General features: G+C 40.8%; 1 protein-coding gene across 2 annotated transcripts in view; it reads left to right on the forward strand.

Moving 5' to 3' along the window:
• Positions 1-14,288, forward strand: part of SLC12A1 (solute carrier family 12 member 1) — a 65,568-nt gene that overhangs the window by 26,379 nt on the left and 24,901 nt on the right. For both annotated transcript variants that reach the window (XM_032762889.1, XM_032762896.1), the window contains exons 9-16: positions 2,641-2,725; positions 4,510-4,661; positions 5,329-5,436; positions 5,977-6,100; positions 7,573-7,674; positions 10,170-10,325; positions 13,425-13,524; positions 13,615-13,726. In XM_032762889.1, coding sequence (XP_032618780.1) covers positions 2,641-2,725; positions 4,510-4,661; positions 5,329-5,436; positions 5,977-6,100; positions 7,573-7,674; positions 10,170-10,325; positions 13,425-13,524; positions 13,615-13,726 — 939 coding nt within the window. The remainder of the gene's footprint in view (positions 1-2,640; positions 2,726-4,509; positions 4,662-5,328; positions 5,437-5,976; positions 6,101-7,572; positions 7,675-10,169; positions 10,326-13,424; positions 13,525-13,614; positions 13,727-14,288) is intronic.

Genomic DNA, 14,288 nt, shown 5'->3' on the forward strand with positions numbered 1-14,288 from the left:
AAATTAAGGATTTGGTTTTACCTTTAACTATGAGTGCCATCTAGTTTTTTATGGCTTTATATTAGCTATTTACTGATACCTAATATGATAGCGGATTGAATCGTACTTGTGAAATACAAAAAATTGGGGCTTTTCTGGCTTTGTGAAGCACTTGACGAAACAGTCACAATACTTGTGAAGCTATTCAGTACTCAGTAATATTCAAAGAATATCACAAACAAACCAACGGCTGTCTGTGGAGTATTTGAGATGCATTGGTTGTTTGGATTTAGAATTTGAGTTTTAAAATGGTCTCCCAAATATTCTAGTGGGTTGGACACCCATAAATTAAATGTTAAATAAAGTTCTTAAGCCTTATCATGCAGTCTGGTTTTGCGGATGTATGCCTGTTAAAGTGCTCAACTCCAGTCAAAATGATTTGATACACAAGTATTTGAAAAACATCCACAAACTGGTCCAGCTCAATCTAAAGGCCAGTCGTGTCATCCTTACTCACACTGAGCAGTGTCATAGACTCATCATCTTTAAGGCCTGAAGACACCATCAAGATCATCTTGTCTGTCCTCTGGCACATTGAAGGCCATGGAAGCTCACCTGCCCACTCCTCCAATAGGCCCATAACTTCTGACTGAATTACTGATGGCCTCAAATCTTGAGCTAAAGATTTCAAGTAATAGAGAATCCACCATTTACTCTAGTTTAAACCAACAAATGACCTGTGCCCCATGCTTCAGAGGAAGGCGAACTTCCCGTCCCCACTAGGGTTTCTGCTCCAAAAGCTTGGGTTGCCTTTGTTTTACTGGGACTGCTTTTGAAGCCAGGTGCTACTCAATAGGGGTAAGCATGGTAGCATCCAGCCAATAGCATTTGTAATGGATTTCTTTCTTTTCATGATTTTTAGACTAGAAGCATTCTATTGAGACTGAACCAGGCCCTTCTCATTCCAGCTGAGAGAATCCCCATTATTTCATCAAACCTAGTGTGCACAAGAAAAGCAGCTGTTTTGATTTAGGCCTTTGCCTGGCGGGCCACTGATGTGAAAGGAATCACACATATCTCAGTAGAGCTTCCACAGCAGCATCTCTTCCTTCCCAGACAACATGGAGTTCTCTCCACAGATCTCAGGAACCACTCAGGAACTAGGACAGGGTGGGGAGTGAATGGATTGGTGGGACACATAACATTCCCTACAGCCCTACAGAGCTGTATTGCCTGCTGTATGGATGTTTCTATAGCCCCCATCCACAGTGGGAATCCCCCACTGTCCATGCTTAGATGCATCAAGAGCGATCTAATGAAATTAATCAGCCTAAAGAGAAACCTGAAACACAACATAAGCTGTAGTTTAAAATTTAGAAGTAGACAAACTAAACTGCCTCTAAAGTTTGAAGCAAACCATTATAAGGTCATGTCTCTGAAACAGGCAGTCATTCATTCATTCATGAAGGGCCTGATCCAAAATTCATTGATGTCCATGAGAGTTTGCTTTGACTTCAAGGGTTTTAGCTCAGACCCTGAAAGGGTGATGGCATATTGAGAAAATGTCGTTCTAGTTAGTGTTTTAAGATTGCAGCATAAGATCCTACCTATACAATGGCTACTTGACACATGAACACTGGGACGGCATGTGTTAAAAGCCATAATGACTGAAGGTTAAAGATTCATATGCAATTGAAGTGATTTGTTTGGGGACTTTTAGCCTAGTGAAACTTTACTACATTAATTCTTGTTTGATAATGTTAAGAGTTAACATAATTCAGTCATTCATCCACATTATTCATAATGACTTGCTAAATTTCATTTGGAAAAACAAATCTTTTAAGTAAATAAAAAAAAATCCTCACTAAACCAATTTAAAAAGAAAATTAACAATAAATTGCTTTCCAAGCTGAACAAGTATATACCAAGTTATTGCCTGCAAGAATTTTTATGGTATTAAAATATCCTAAAAATCATAATTAATAATGGAATGTCTTAGAGCCCTTTATCCACAGAAGCATGAACAGTGCTGATATAGTTTTCAGTTACAGTTTATAAAAACAATGCTGACCCAACCCACTTGCCTCTCCCAGCAATAACTTTTCTCCCAGCAGACTTTTCCTGAATAATCTAATGTAAAAGTAAAAGCAACCGAAAAGGTAGGAGCTCACTTTGCACATAACTCGGGATTATGAGTTTCCAGCAGTAATAGTAGCATCTTTCTTTCAAAATGACTGTTTGCCCTAATCCTACTGGCTAATTGAATTGTACAATGAGATGGGTAGTTTGGGTGAGTGCTTAAAGCAGATTAAGGGCCACTGCTGTGCTGGTGCAAAGGGGACTTAAAGTTACACTAAATGTACAGCATGGGAGTCTCACAGTGTGGCATTGCCCTAAATGGAGTTCTGGATCTGCAGTGCCTCCTTTGCAGCACTCAGGGGAGAGGGATGGTGCCACAGAAGTGTCTGACTCCACCTGCATGCTGGAAAGTGAGTTCCTTGTACAGATCTAACTGGTAACAATTTCTCCCTCCCCAAAATATTTTCATATCACAAAGTGGCAGCACCAAAACTTGCTAACTTGTAAATAATCACAGTACAAACTCCTAATTTACAAATATATAAAGGACTCACAGCAATTTTTGCAATTACAATTTTTAAGGACCCACAGGCTGCTATACCCAAAGGAACAATGTTGGCCATTCTGATTACAACTGTTGCCTACCTAGGAGTTGCAATATGTGTAGGTAAGTAGTGAACATCTGTTTTGTGTCACAATTAATATAGTTAAGTAGGTTTAGAGCTCTATACACATATGAATGGTCAACCTCATCACTACTTTTGATCTGGAGGATTTGCTATGTAGTAAGACAGCTGTTTTGGCTTTATAGTATTTAAAAAACAAAACAAACCATTCAACAAAGCAAAAATCTCCATGTGGCATCTGGGTGAAATTTGAGCAAATGTGTGCTTACATGTGAGTAGAGAGATTCTTTTTATATTATAAAGAAACTCCATAAAGCCAGATGATTCAGCAACAAAGACCAACCATGTACAGTACAGAAGAACAAACTGGTTTTGTAGTAAAGGGTACGAGAAGTACCACAAATCAATCTGCTCACGATTTTGCTCCTCTGTCACATGGAAGTTCTCCAAGTGGCCTCCAGCTGCTCTCCTGCTGGCATTACTGCACACACAAGTGACAGAGTTACATGCAAACTCTGACTCTTCACATCTCAAGACAGGAAAAATCAATTAATTCCCTAAAGAAGAAATGTTAGGCCACAAGGTGCCCTATGGCACTGGAGTTTGGAAACGATAGTTCAACAAAACAGACACAGGATAGAACACAGGCTTGTACTGCAGGCATCATCTGTGTAAGACAAACATTCAATGAAATTCTCATTACAAAGGGTTCAGTTAATCTTTGATCAAGAAATAAAGGTTTCTTTCCACTTTAACAGTGCTGCAAGAAACAATTTAGTAAGTGGCACTCTTCCCCTTTGAATATGTGCCCTAGCAGGTACTAGGGCTCTGTGGGAAACTTCCTTTCAAAGGAGAGAGAAAAGAAAAGTCTTCCAACATTTTGGGTGTTGGTACTTCATGCAAAAGTAGATGTGCTGTACCTCTTACCCTAGCTATATTCAAACTCTGGTAACTGCATTCTGTGTACCTGCATTGCCCCTGCAATTTCAGTTTCAGAATTCAGAAAGTGAATTCTGCTTCAAACCTGTGTAATGTGGCTCTGTTCTGTTAAGCAGTTGCTGCACTTCAACCCTAGAGAGGACTAAATTTCAGTGGTGGATGTGGTCTTTTCTGTTGTTCGTAGATCGGCTTCTACATATAGAATGGTATTTTGGGATCCTTAAACCACTTTTGTTTGGATATGTTTGAAAAAAACTATAGAAAGTTACACATTAGCAGCTAAAGCTGTTGAGATCAGAGCTCCATAAGTTCACTTCATGTGTTTCTTCCTTCTTGTGGGGGGAACAAATAAAAAGAGAGTGAACATAAATATCATTAGTAACAAAGAGACTTTGGACCAAATTCTCAGCCCAGGTAAATCAGTACAACTCTATTGACTTCAATGGAGCTACAATGTTTTAAACAGCAGCTGATGATTTGGACCTATGAAGCCAGTGGGAACCTTGGTTAGACAAGAAATGTATGCTCAGATCCTAAACTGTTTGGCAACATGATTGTCTTTGAATATTGGTAGTTTTAGAAGGGCCATAGATGGACCTTTTACTTCACTACATCAATTCCGAGTTAGTTCAGATAATTTTCTGCTGATTGCCAAAGTACCTAGTGTTCCACTCCCATGAGTAAGGCAGTCCTTCTCCCCCCCACTGGCCCAAGTTCACAAGCCAGAGAAGTGAACTTATCCTACTGAAAAGTAATACTATGTGGGATAAAACTGAAGCACCCATTTGTACACAGTCCATGCAGACTAATCTTCAAAGTATGGGGGGGGGACATTCTTCTGTTGTCACAAGAAAGGGAAATAATCACATGCTGTTTTTTTCCCCAGCTGCGTGTGTTGTACGTGATGCTACTGGGAACACCAATGACACAGTTGTATCTGGAATGAACTGTAATGGATCCTCTGCCTGTACCCTTGGCTATGACTTTTCCAGCTGTAAAGCCCAAGAATGTCGTTATGGGCTGATGAACAATTTCCAGGTTTTAACGTGTTCTATTTATATAATATGCAAATTCATAAACAATACAAGCACACACACACATAATGATACACACACATATATAAACCCACACACTGTTTACTGACAATTAAGGCTGCATCAAGACACATGCCCCAACTCAAAGCCTGAAAACCATAGAAATAAGCTACAAAGAGATGAGTCCTGCCTTGCCTGCCACTTTTACATTGCCTACAACACTCAAGAGTTCTCTCCAACACGCCATAAGGCTTTTTAGCGTTACCTCCAAAAGATACTAAAAAGAAGTCCATGCCCCTGCATCATGAAACTGACACTTTAGGGAAAAGCCTTAAGTGATCTTAGCTGCTTCTATATCAAGAGATCAGCACACCTGACTGCCACACATTCCATACATCTGAGGAGTTATTTTGCCTTAAAGTTGCTGAGGTCATTGTTAAGGTTTTATGCTGATTGTAATGGGAGTTAGGCACCTAAATACCTTTAAAGATTTGGCTCCTAGTCTTTCTGTGCCTCAGTTTCCAAACTATAAACTGAGGTAATGTTATTTCTTTACCTCACAGGGGGTTTTGCTGAGGTACTCTGGTAACTGGGACCATACAAATAGCGACAATGGATAGGTGTATCCTATTCATGAGCCTGACAGTTCTTTACTTTTGTTGCTTCTAAAGGTTATGAGCATGGTTTCCGGCTTTGGTCCTCTAATCACTGCAGGAATCTTTTCTGCGACTCTCTCATCAGCTCTAGCCTCACTTGTCAGTGCACCAAAGGTTTTCCAGGTACAATAAAGAACATCAATTTCCTTCTACCCTACTTTGCTCCCAAGATATGTAATTCGCTGAACTATATCTTCTTCCCAGCAGTGATATAAAATATTTTAGAAAGGTCTTATTATTTATATAGAAAGAGGCATGGCATACTGATCTGAGCATGGGATTGAGAGGCAAGAGCTGTGGGGTTCCTGCGTTTAAATCCCAGCTCTGCTACAGACTTGCTGTGTGATTTAGACAGGTCACTAATTTGTGCCTCAGTTTCCCCCATTTAACTACGTCTCATGGGTCTTGTGAGACTTATCTGGTAAGTGCCTGTAACACACTGAGTGAATGTTAAGCATCACTGATTTTATTTAGCTACTGTACTCTAGGGGCTTGATTATCACCTAATTTCAGTGCTTAGATATCATGATGATAAACATCTTTGAAATAGATAGATACAATTATTTCTTACTAGAGCATGTGTCGTTTTGGGTCAGCTTTCCCTAGTATGAAATAACTTTTTCTAATGCAAAAAGTACTATTAAATTCTGATTTATCTCCCAGGCTCTTTGCAAGGATAACATCTACAAAGCACTCCACTTCTTTGCTAAAGGACATGGGAAGAACAACGAACCTCTCAGAGGATATGTTCTGACTTTCATTATTGCTATGGCATTCATTCTGATTGGTTTGTATATTTGTTCCAATTGCCTGCTATAATTTAGAAACAAATAGCTGAGAATTTAAATTCATTTTCAAAAAAATATCTACTATTAAATCCCTCTTCATCTTGGCATTTAATTTAATGTGTTTTTAATTCATTTCATTTTGCAAGAAAGTAAAAAGTGCAACGAGTGCAGAACGCATTTTACATTGCCACTGGTTATTAATGCATCCTATTCTTAAATAATTAAACAAACACTCATCACAGTTGCTAATTGGTGGGCTCACCAACCAATGGTTGAGCTAGTTCTGCCCACACATTACTCTTGACCCACCTAACTATGGCTGAAGGCAAGAACATTTGTTATTTTGGCCATTGACCTCCTTCTATAAAATCCTCAAAGCAAACACTCAGGGCAAAAGAATCTTAACCGAATCCCCTGATGAAATGTTTGCTGTACAAGGAATAGGTGAGACATTAACATCCACTTTAGAGGTGCCAGTATTAAGTTATAGTGAGAAGCAAAAATAATATTGAAATTGTATAAATCGGATATTTTAAAATTTAGCTCCAGGCCAGAGAAATCTATAAACTGGTTAAGAAATTGTATGGGGCTTGATTATACTCCCACTGAAAGCAATGGCAAAAATTCCTTTATCCTTAGATGCAGTAGGATCAGGCCCATAATGTGAACAGGAAATATAGGTGAACTATGGTAATTTGTTATTACTGCCATTATGGTGTTATTTTAAAAGGTGCTAAACACCCACAGCTCCAGTTGATTTCAATGGGAGAGGTACATGCTCATCACCTTAGGAAATCTGGTACAGACACTAAAACACTTCATATACTTTCCATTTGGCATTAATTTCAAATCTCTTTTCAGTACTATACAAACCAAACTGATTCTGCAAACCTTCCACACAGAAAATTCCCACTGACTTTTGCACAAGTTCACAGCACTGGTCCTTGGAGATTCCCGCTATTGCTTTCCAGTATTTATTTGATCATTATGAGCAGCAGTTTGGGATATCTGGATTTTTTTAAGTTAATTTTTCATAATTCTTCAAATTCAAGCTGTGTGACGTGTTGCTTTAGAATGTCTCTTAAAAAGCAAAGAAAATTAATTCACTATCACCCTTTTGCTTTTAAGAAGTGCATCATCTGCTCAATTACATTTTTAAAATACTTAAACCAAAATTAAAGGCCAGATTGTGATGCCTTTCCATTGGATAGTCTCTTACATCACAAGGAGCATCATTAAAGTCAATTATATCATTTGTGGGGTCAGGTAGTACCCAATATGAGTAAGAGTTTCACAATCTGGCCCTAAATTAGCTCCCTTCCCACCCCCGGAAAGATACCCAGGTTTTGCAGGTGTAACTTGAACTTCTCCAATATGCAAGTATTAGTGCTTTGTGAGGAAACAGCTGTCTAACCCCAGTACCATCAGAAACACATGCACATGAAATCTAACTTATGCTTCTTTCTTGCAGCTGAACTGAACACCATTGCTCCCATCATCTCCAACTTCTTCTTGGCTTCATATGCGCTTATTAACTTCTCCTGCTTTCATGCATCTTATGCAAAATCTCCAGGTTAGTTTTAGGGCCCACTATGAACTGAACGTAGGCATCACAGTCTGTGATATCAAAATAGCATAATAAGGTAACTTAACATTTAGCTGCTGTCCAGCGAAAGTTCCAGCATCTTTAAAATGACTAAGCTACATGACAGAGACAAGTAGGGTGAGGTCATATCTTTTATTGCACCAATGTCTGTTGGTGAAAGAGAGAAGCGTTCGAGCTCCACAGAGCTCTTCTTTCCCAGATCTGAAGAGAAATAATAAATAAAAGATAAAATAAAATGTCTGACAAAAGATATTAGCTCACCCAACTTGTCTCTCTCAGATCCTGGGACCAACGTGGCTATGACAACACTGCAAACAAATAAAATATACAATGTGCAGCCTGATCATGCTCCCACTGAAGACAGTGACTTATCTCTACAAGTTAAGATTAATGGTTCTCTCTCAAACTGTAATTTGGCTCTGGAAATATATACCTTTATGCTTCCTGCAGCTGCACAGTATGGAAGGGAGCAAAACAATGGGAAACGCTGTGGTGGAATCCAGTGGAGGGTAAAAGCTACTACATGAGATGCTTTCCCAGCTACATAATCACTTCCACCTCCCCCTTTGCAAAACTCCATGTGGTCCATCAGTCACTGGGGGAAAGTGGGTAAGCCAGGAATGCGGGGAAGGGAAAAAGCCACATCAAGTAGCATGATCTTCTCCCCAGTAAATGCTGAAGCTCTGCAGGGCATTTTGTAGTAAGTTAATAATAATAGTAAGACTATTATTTGAAATGGCAGCCCCTATAGTGGGTTACATAGAGAAACAATGAACCAACAAAACAGTGGCAGCATAGCTAGTGGGCCTGCCATAGCTATTAGCAGGGTTGTAGAGAAATTCCAGACAGTCCGTCCACACGGATGACTGGGATCCATGAGGCCTCTGCTTAATGTTTTGGTCCAAGCGCTGACCCCTGACTAATCTGTACCACTGGAAGTCCTGGACGGGGGAGGAGATAGAAGAGGATGAAGGACCTCTCTCCAGTTCTATGCAACAGGGGAGCATCCAGGTGTATTTGTAGCACCATGGGCAGAGTAATCCTCTTCATTTTCATGAATGAAAGATTGACAGCCAGAAATAAGGAGAATCATCTGAACGATGCCCTTTTTGACCAGCAGTAAAGGCAATTTTCCGCTGCTGCAAATCAATTATTCATTTCAAACAGTAGAGAAATACACTTTTTATTTCCAGTGTGAAAGAAGCCACAGTGGCAGCATAAACATACATATCAAGTCCCTTCCCACAAGTCTGCATGTTGCCAGTTGTGCAGAGGGCAGAAAAAATAAGCACTTCTGCTAATTATCTGCCGAGCTGATCAAATGCAAATCTGCTCTGTGCTGCCATAGAGGTCAGTACAAATTACCTCTGTGCTCTTCATGTGTGCATCAGTCATGATTCTGAAACTACTTAACATTTCATATAAAACCATAGCAATTTTTTCCCCTTATTTTCCTTGCTTCCTTTGGCTAATTTCTTTGGCTCCTGTCAATTCACAGTGATAGATGTTCCTAATTGCAAGGCTGCAGGACAGTAAATTTCTTCACAGAGGTGCCTCCTCATTCCATCATTATTATGGTGATCCATGTTAGGGTACTGGGGACCTCTTTATATCTTTAGTGTTTTCCCTTACCAAAGAATCTGTTCTGAAGAACACCTGGTAGAGACCCACAAACCGTGGAGGTTCACTCGTTGACTCATCATTTTAATTGCTAGCAGGGGAAGTATTCAATATCACCGTTCAAGAACAGCAGGAATAATACCTTTCTAAAGTCAATTGCAATTTTTTTTTCAGTGATCCCAAATGATTTCTAAGTTTAAAAGGCAGGAACACTTATAATATTGGGATATAGTCTCCTCTTGGAGCGTGTGTAACTCCCATTAACATTAATGAGAGTTATATAAATGCATCAAAAAGGAGACAATAACCTATTACCTGCAGTTATAGAAAAATTCATTTTCAGTTCTGAATCAGTGACCTATGATTGGCAAAAGCATGTAAATGCACTGGCTGTTTAAAACCAAACTGGAGAAAGCCATCAAAGAGGTACTGCAGGGAACAATCCTGCAGAAGCCAGGGGAAGGGACTTCAGAGACCCCAATTGTCTGAATATCCAAGAGGTCTCAACACAATCTTCATCTTATATCAAATACTTAACAAGAGCCCTTTTACAGCATACTCATTTCCATCTGCAGGGGCGGCTCCAGGCATCAGCATGCGAAGTGCATGCCTGGGGCGGCAAGCGAGGGCGGCAGGCAGGTTGCCTTCGGTGGCATGCCTGCGGAGGGTCTGCTGGTCCCACGGCTTCAGCGGACCTCCCGCAGGCGTGCCACCGAATCCGTGGGACTAGGGACCTCCCACAGGCAAACCACCGAAGGCAGCCACCCCTGTCCATCTGCAGGCAGTGCAAATATACCTTCCACCTTTTCCATCTCTGATTTTTCTGATTCTAATTTAAATAGGCTGGAGACCTGCATTCAAGTATTATAACATGTGGGTGTCACTTTTTGGAGCCATGCTGTGCTGTGGTGTCATGTTTGTCATCAACTGGTGGGCAGCTCTCATCACTTATGCCATTGAGCTCTTCCTCTATATTTATGTGACATACAAGAAGCCAGGTGAGACTAGAAAAGTTGTTTATTGTTTTTTGTTCATGATATGCAGTTAATTGTGGTTGTCGTAGTTATCCCTAAGGCTACTGCCTAGGCCCTATGGTCATTCCTTTTTCAACATAACTTCTGCCATAAGGAGGACTGGAGGCCCCAGGCACTATGGACAGCGCACAATGAATAACAGAGAAATCTCATTCTACAGATTTCTGAAGGCAAAACCTCATTGTATTGTGGGTATTGCAAGCAGCTCAAGGCCTGGTTTATACACAAAGTTCGTGGCACCAGTTTAACTTAAGATATGATTTAAAACCAATTCAGTTAAGCAGATGTACATTTGTGTGTGGATGCTCTGAAATCAGTTTGAACCTGGCTTATATACAGGTGCAATCTAACTGATATAAATTTAGCATAAACAGATATTAGAGAGTTCACACAGAGGTTTACATGGGTTTCATTAAACCAGTTTTTTAATCTGATTCAAGTTAAACCAATGTAACTTCTGTGTGCAGAAAAGGCCCAAGAGTGGTAAAGAATTTGAGATAAGTGGGTATTAAAATGTATAACTAAGAAATCACAAGAATACTACTTTAAAATGTCCAAAACATGATGCCCTAATAAAGGTCCTTTCTCTGTGGCACATTTAATCCAGCTCTTTTGGAAGTAGAAAGGAGATATCCTAATCACAAACTCCAGCTCTTGTTAGGAGGTATAAACTCTTGTTACTCATTCCTAGATCAAAAGTCTAATTCTTACTTTCAGACTGCAGCTTTCATCTGATCCTCTCAGCCAGCTCCTTCTGCTGCTAGAACCACCTCTGGGGAGAAACTTCTGAGGGAGCTTTTTAAGAAACAACTCCTCTCTGCCCCCCAAACACACACCTCCTTATCAGGCTTTGGCAACCAGCAGTCGAGCTCAGTTGGTCTTAACAGACTCACCTGTGCAAAGGAACCAAGCTGTTCTTTCAGCTTTTAAATCCAGAAATGACTAATCTGCTACACCCCTCTTTGGAGTCTTAAATCGGAATGGTCACTACTTTCAGGGTATTTCTTCACAGCAGAGTTAACTGGGCTACTTACCTTAGTGTCGCCCTTACCCCCACTTGCCGTCACACACAAGACCCTCTCACCAGAGTTTGTGGTGCTTTCAACCTCGGTGTGGGTTACAGCCTGGGCTCCTCTTTCACTCAGGTTGGTTACCCACCCCTTTCTAATGAGGATGCAGGCTATCTCACCAGAGTGCTGATAGTCCTCCAGTGCCTAGAAGGATGAACAAGTACCAGGAAAGAATCCTAGACCACCTCAGCTTACTGCTGTACAAAGAACCACAGACTATGCCTTCCAGATGCCCTAGTGATACGGAGAGGGAAATGCAGAACCAAAGAGAACAGAGTAACTGAGGCAGGGCTTTGTTCTGTGGGTTTTCACACCCAGACAAGACAAAGCAGGTGCTCAGACCTGGATTCCAATTACCGGGGTTAATTCTGCAGTGAAGACATACTCTCAGACTGAAAAAGCAACAAGCTTCCCAGCTCATACGTTTGCACATAAACTCTCTCCCCCTTCCACCAGGAGAGGAGCACTTCTACTAACTACCAATATGAGGTTACATTCTTTACTGACAGCTGAGTGATACTCAGAAAGGTGTGACATTCTTTCCTACCTTGGAAAAGAAAAAGAAAAGGAAAATCAAAAAGGCCATATTCAGAATTCAAAAAGGTGCATCTAATGCTGGTTCTACACAGGTGTAACTGCTGTTGATTCCCATTTACACAGGCATGACAACAGAATTTAGAAACAAGGATAGCAGCAGCAAAAAGATGTGGCTTTTGGAAAGTAATTACATACAGCTGAATGATCACATTCTGCCAGACCAACAGTCTTGAGTATCTGAGCAAACAGCTGGGAAATTGAGCTAGATTTTTATAGCATGCCCATAACTATGGTACCTGATTTAGACCACTTGCAGGACTCTGTAATCCCTGCAGGGTTTGGTTCATGAACTGAGCCCGTGGCATTCAGTTTGCAGGGGTTACAATGAACTGACCCTTAGGTTTGGACTTTGAAGGTAACATTCCATGTCCTCTCCCTTACCACAAGCCAAGGACTGACCCCCCATTTTATTTCAGAAGTTTCGACTTGCTTCTACTTTCTGCTTTTAGAATCAGCCTTAGGTAACATTGATGGGCTGCCTTGCCAGCAGGCCCTTTAGGAGGCACAGTATACACAGCTTCTGCTCTCTTCAAATCTTGAGGGTCCCCTTGCAACTATGTTTAGGATCTTGGGGCTCTACTGTTTCCTTTCCTTTCTTCTACTGGGTGAACAGGTACTTCTTGTCCCCTTGCATCCCTCAAGACCCTATATGAATTAGGAGTTCAGCAGCTGTGCCGAGAAGCCCAAGGAGTGTTGGATGCAGAACTGCCACTTGGATCCTTACTGAAGCCTCGTCCCAGAATGGAGCGGGATTATTGTCATGCCCAGTGCACACCTGTGAAGGGTGAGGGGATCCAAAGGCTGTTAGGAGTAGGGAGAAAGGACAATGGCATGTTATATTGTTATACAAGTATTCCTTTACCATGACACTATTCTTTGTCTCTCAGACACCGTGCGCTATAACAAGGTTGCAACAATATGCGTTCAATAGCAAGGCAAACTAGCTTGTGGGTGGTTGGCTGGCATGTCTCAGTAAGTGAGGCACCGTACCTTCAATTTTCTTCTTTGAAAGCATGTGGGTTTTAACTCATTGGGGCTAGTAATGTGCCTTCCTAACAGCTTCATTTCCTCTGCTGAAATATCACATCAAATAACTGCATTACTCAGAGGTGTCCATTTTATATGTGGGAGAAGGGAAGAGAGTTAACGGAACAGAGAGCAAAACATCTCTTAAGCAGAGGAAGAATGTTCCCTATGTTTTTCACACAAAGAACAAGGCAGGATTTGTTTGTATGTTAGTATTTGCATCACACCCCCCTTCCCCAACATTTATGTGGCAGAGAGCATGATAGAATTCAGTGTGCTATGGCTTATCGAGAAGACGATGCTGACATCTGTTACACCACTTATTAAAAAACATGGTTTAATATGCAATGTTTTTCTTTGTCATACATAGAGGTAAATTGGGGCTCATCTGCACAGGCTCTCTACTATGTTAATGCATTAGACAGTGCACTGGAATTAACAGTTGTAGAAGATCATGTGAAAAACTTCAGGTAAGGTTTGCAGGGAAGTAGTGAATAGCTCAGTCTGGAGTTAGATAGATAGATTCCCAGTTAAATGTAACCTTTCATTCCTTCCTCCAGACCCCAGTGCATAGTATTAACAGGAGGACCCATGACAAGACCTGCTCTATTAGACATCACACATTCATTCACAAAGAACAATGGTCTCTGCATCTGCTGCCAAGTATATACGGTAGGGTCTATGTATGTGAACCTAATAATTAAGAGCAAAATTCTCCAGTGTGCACTGCAAAGCTCCATTCTCCACTCACTGGGCACACAATGCTCCCATTGATGCTGGTGGGTAGATGAATTTTGTCATGAGTCTTGACAAGAAGGCTATCAGCTGATTTGGAGCCTGCTGGCTAATGCCTTATTGAGATATGTCTCAGAGTTCAGAGTAGACCAACCAAAAATGAGAGAAGATTTGGAAAAATTAGAGTTACAAGGAAAGATTTAAAAAATTGGATAAGCCAATGTTAGAGAAAGTGCAGGGACAAGAAGTCAGCATGATTTTGGGAATAGAGCATAAGAGTCAAAATACCCAAGTTCTAGTCTCAGCTCTGCCACTGATTTGCTGTGCTGACCTTTGCCACTCAGTGCCTCAGTTTTCCCATCTATAATATTATACTAGCAATACTCTGCCAGCTTTTGGGGGAAAGGGATTCTGCTCCAAAATCTTATGAAGAAAGGAGCTACCTCAGTACACCTTTTTGTTATTATATGATAAGTAGCTACAACTATGTGCAGGGAAA

This window comes from Chelonoidis abingdonii, chromosome 9, assembly GCF_003597395.2.
Source record: "Chelonoidis abingdonii isolate Lonesome George chromosome 9, CheloAbing_2.0, whole genome shotgun sequence".
Lineage (NCBI taxonomy): Eukaryota > Metazoa > Chordata > Testudines > Testudinidae > Chelonoidis > Chelonoidis abingdonii.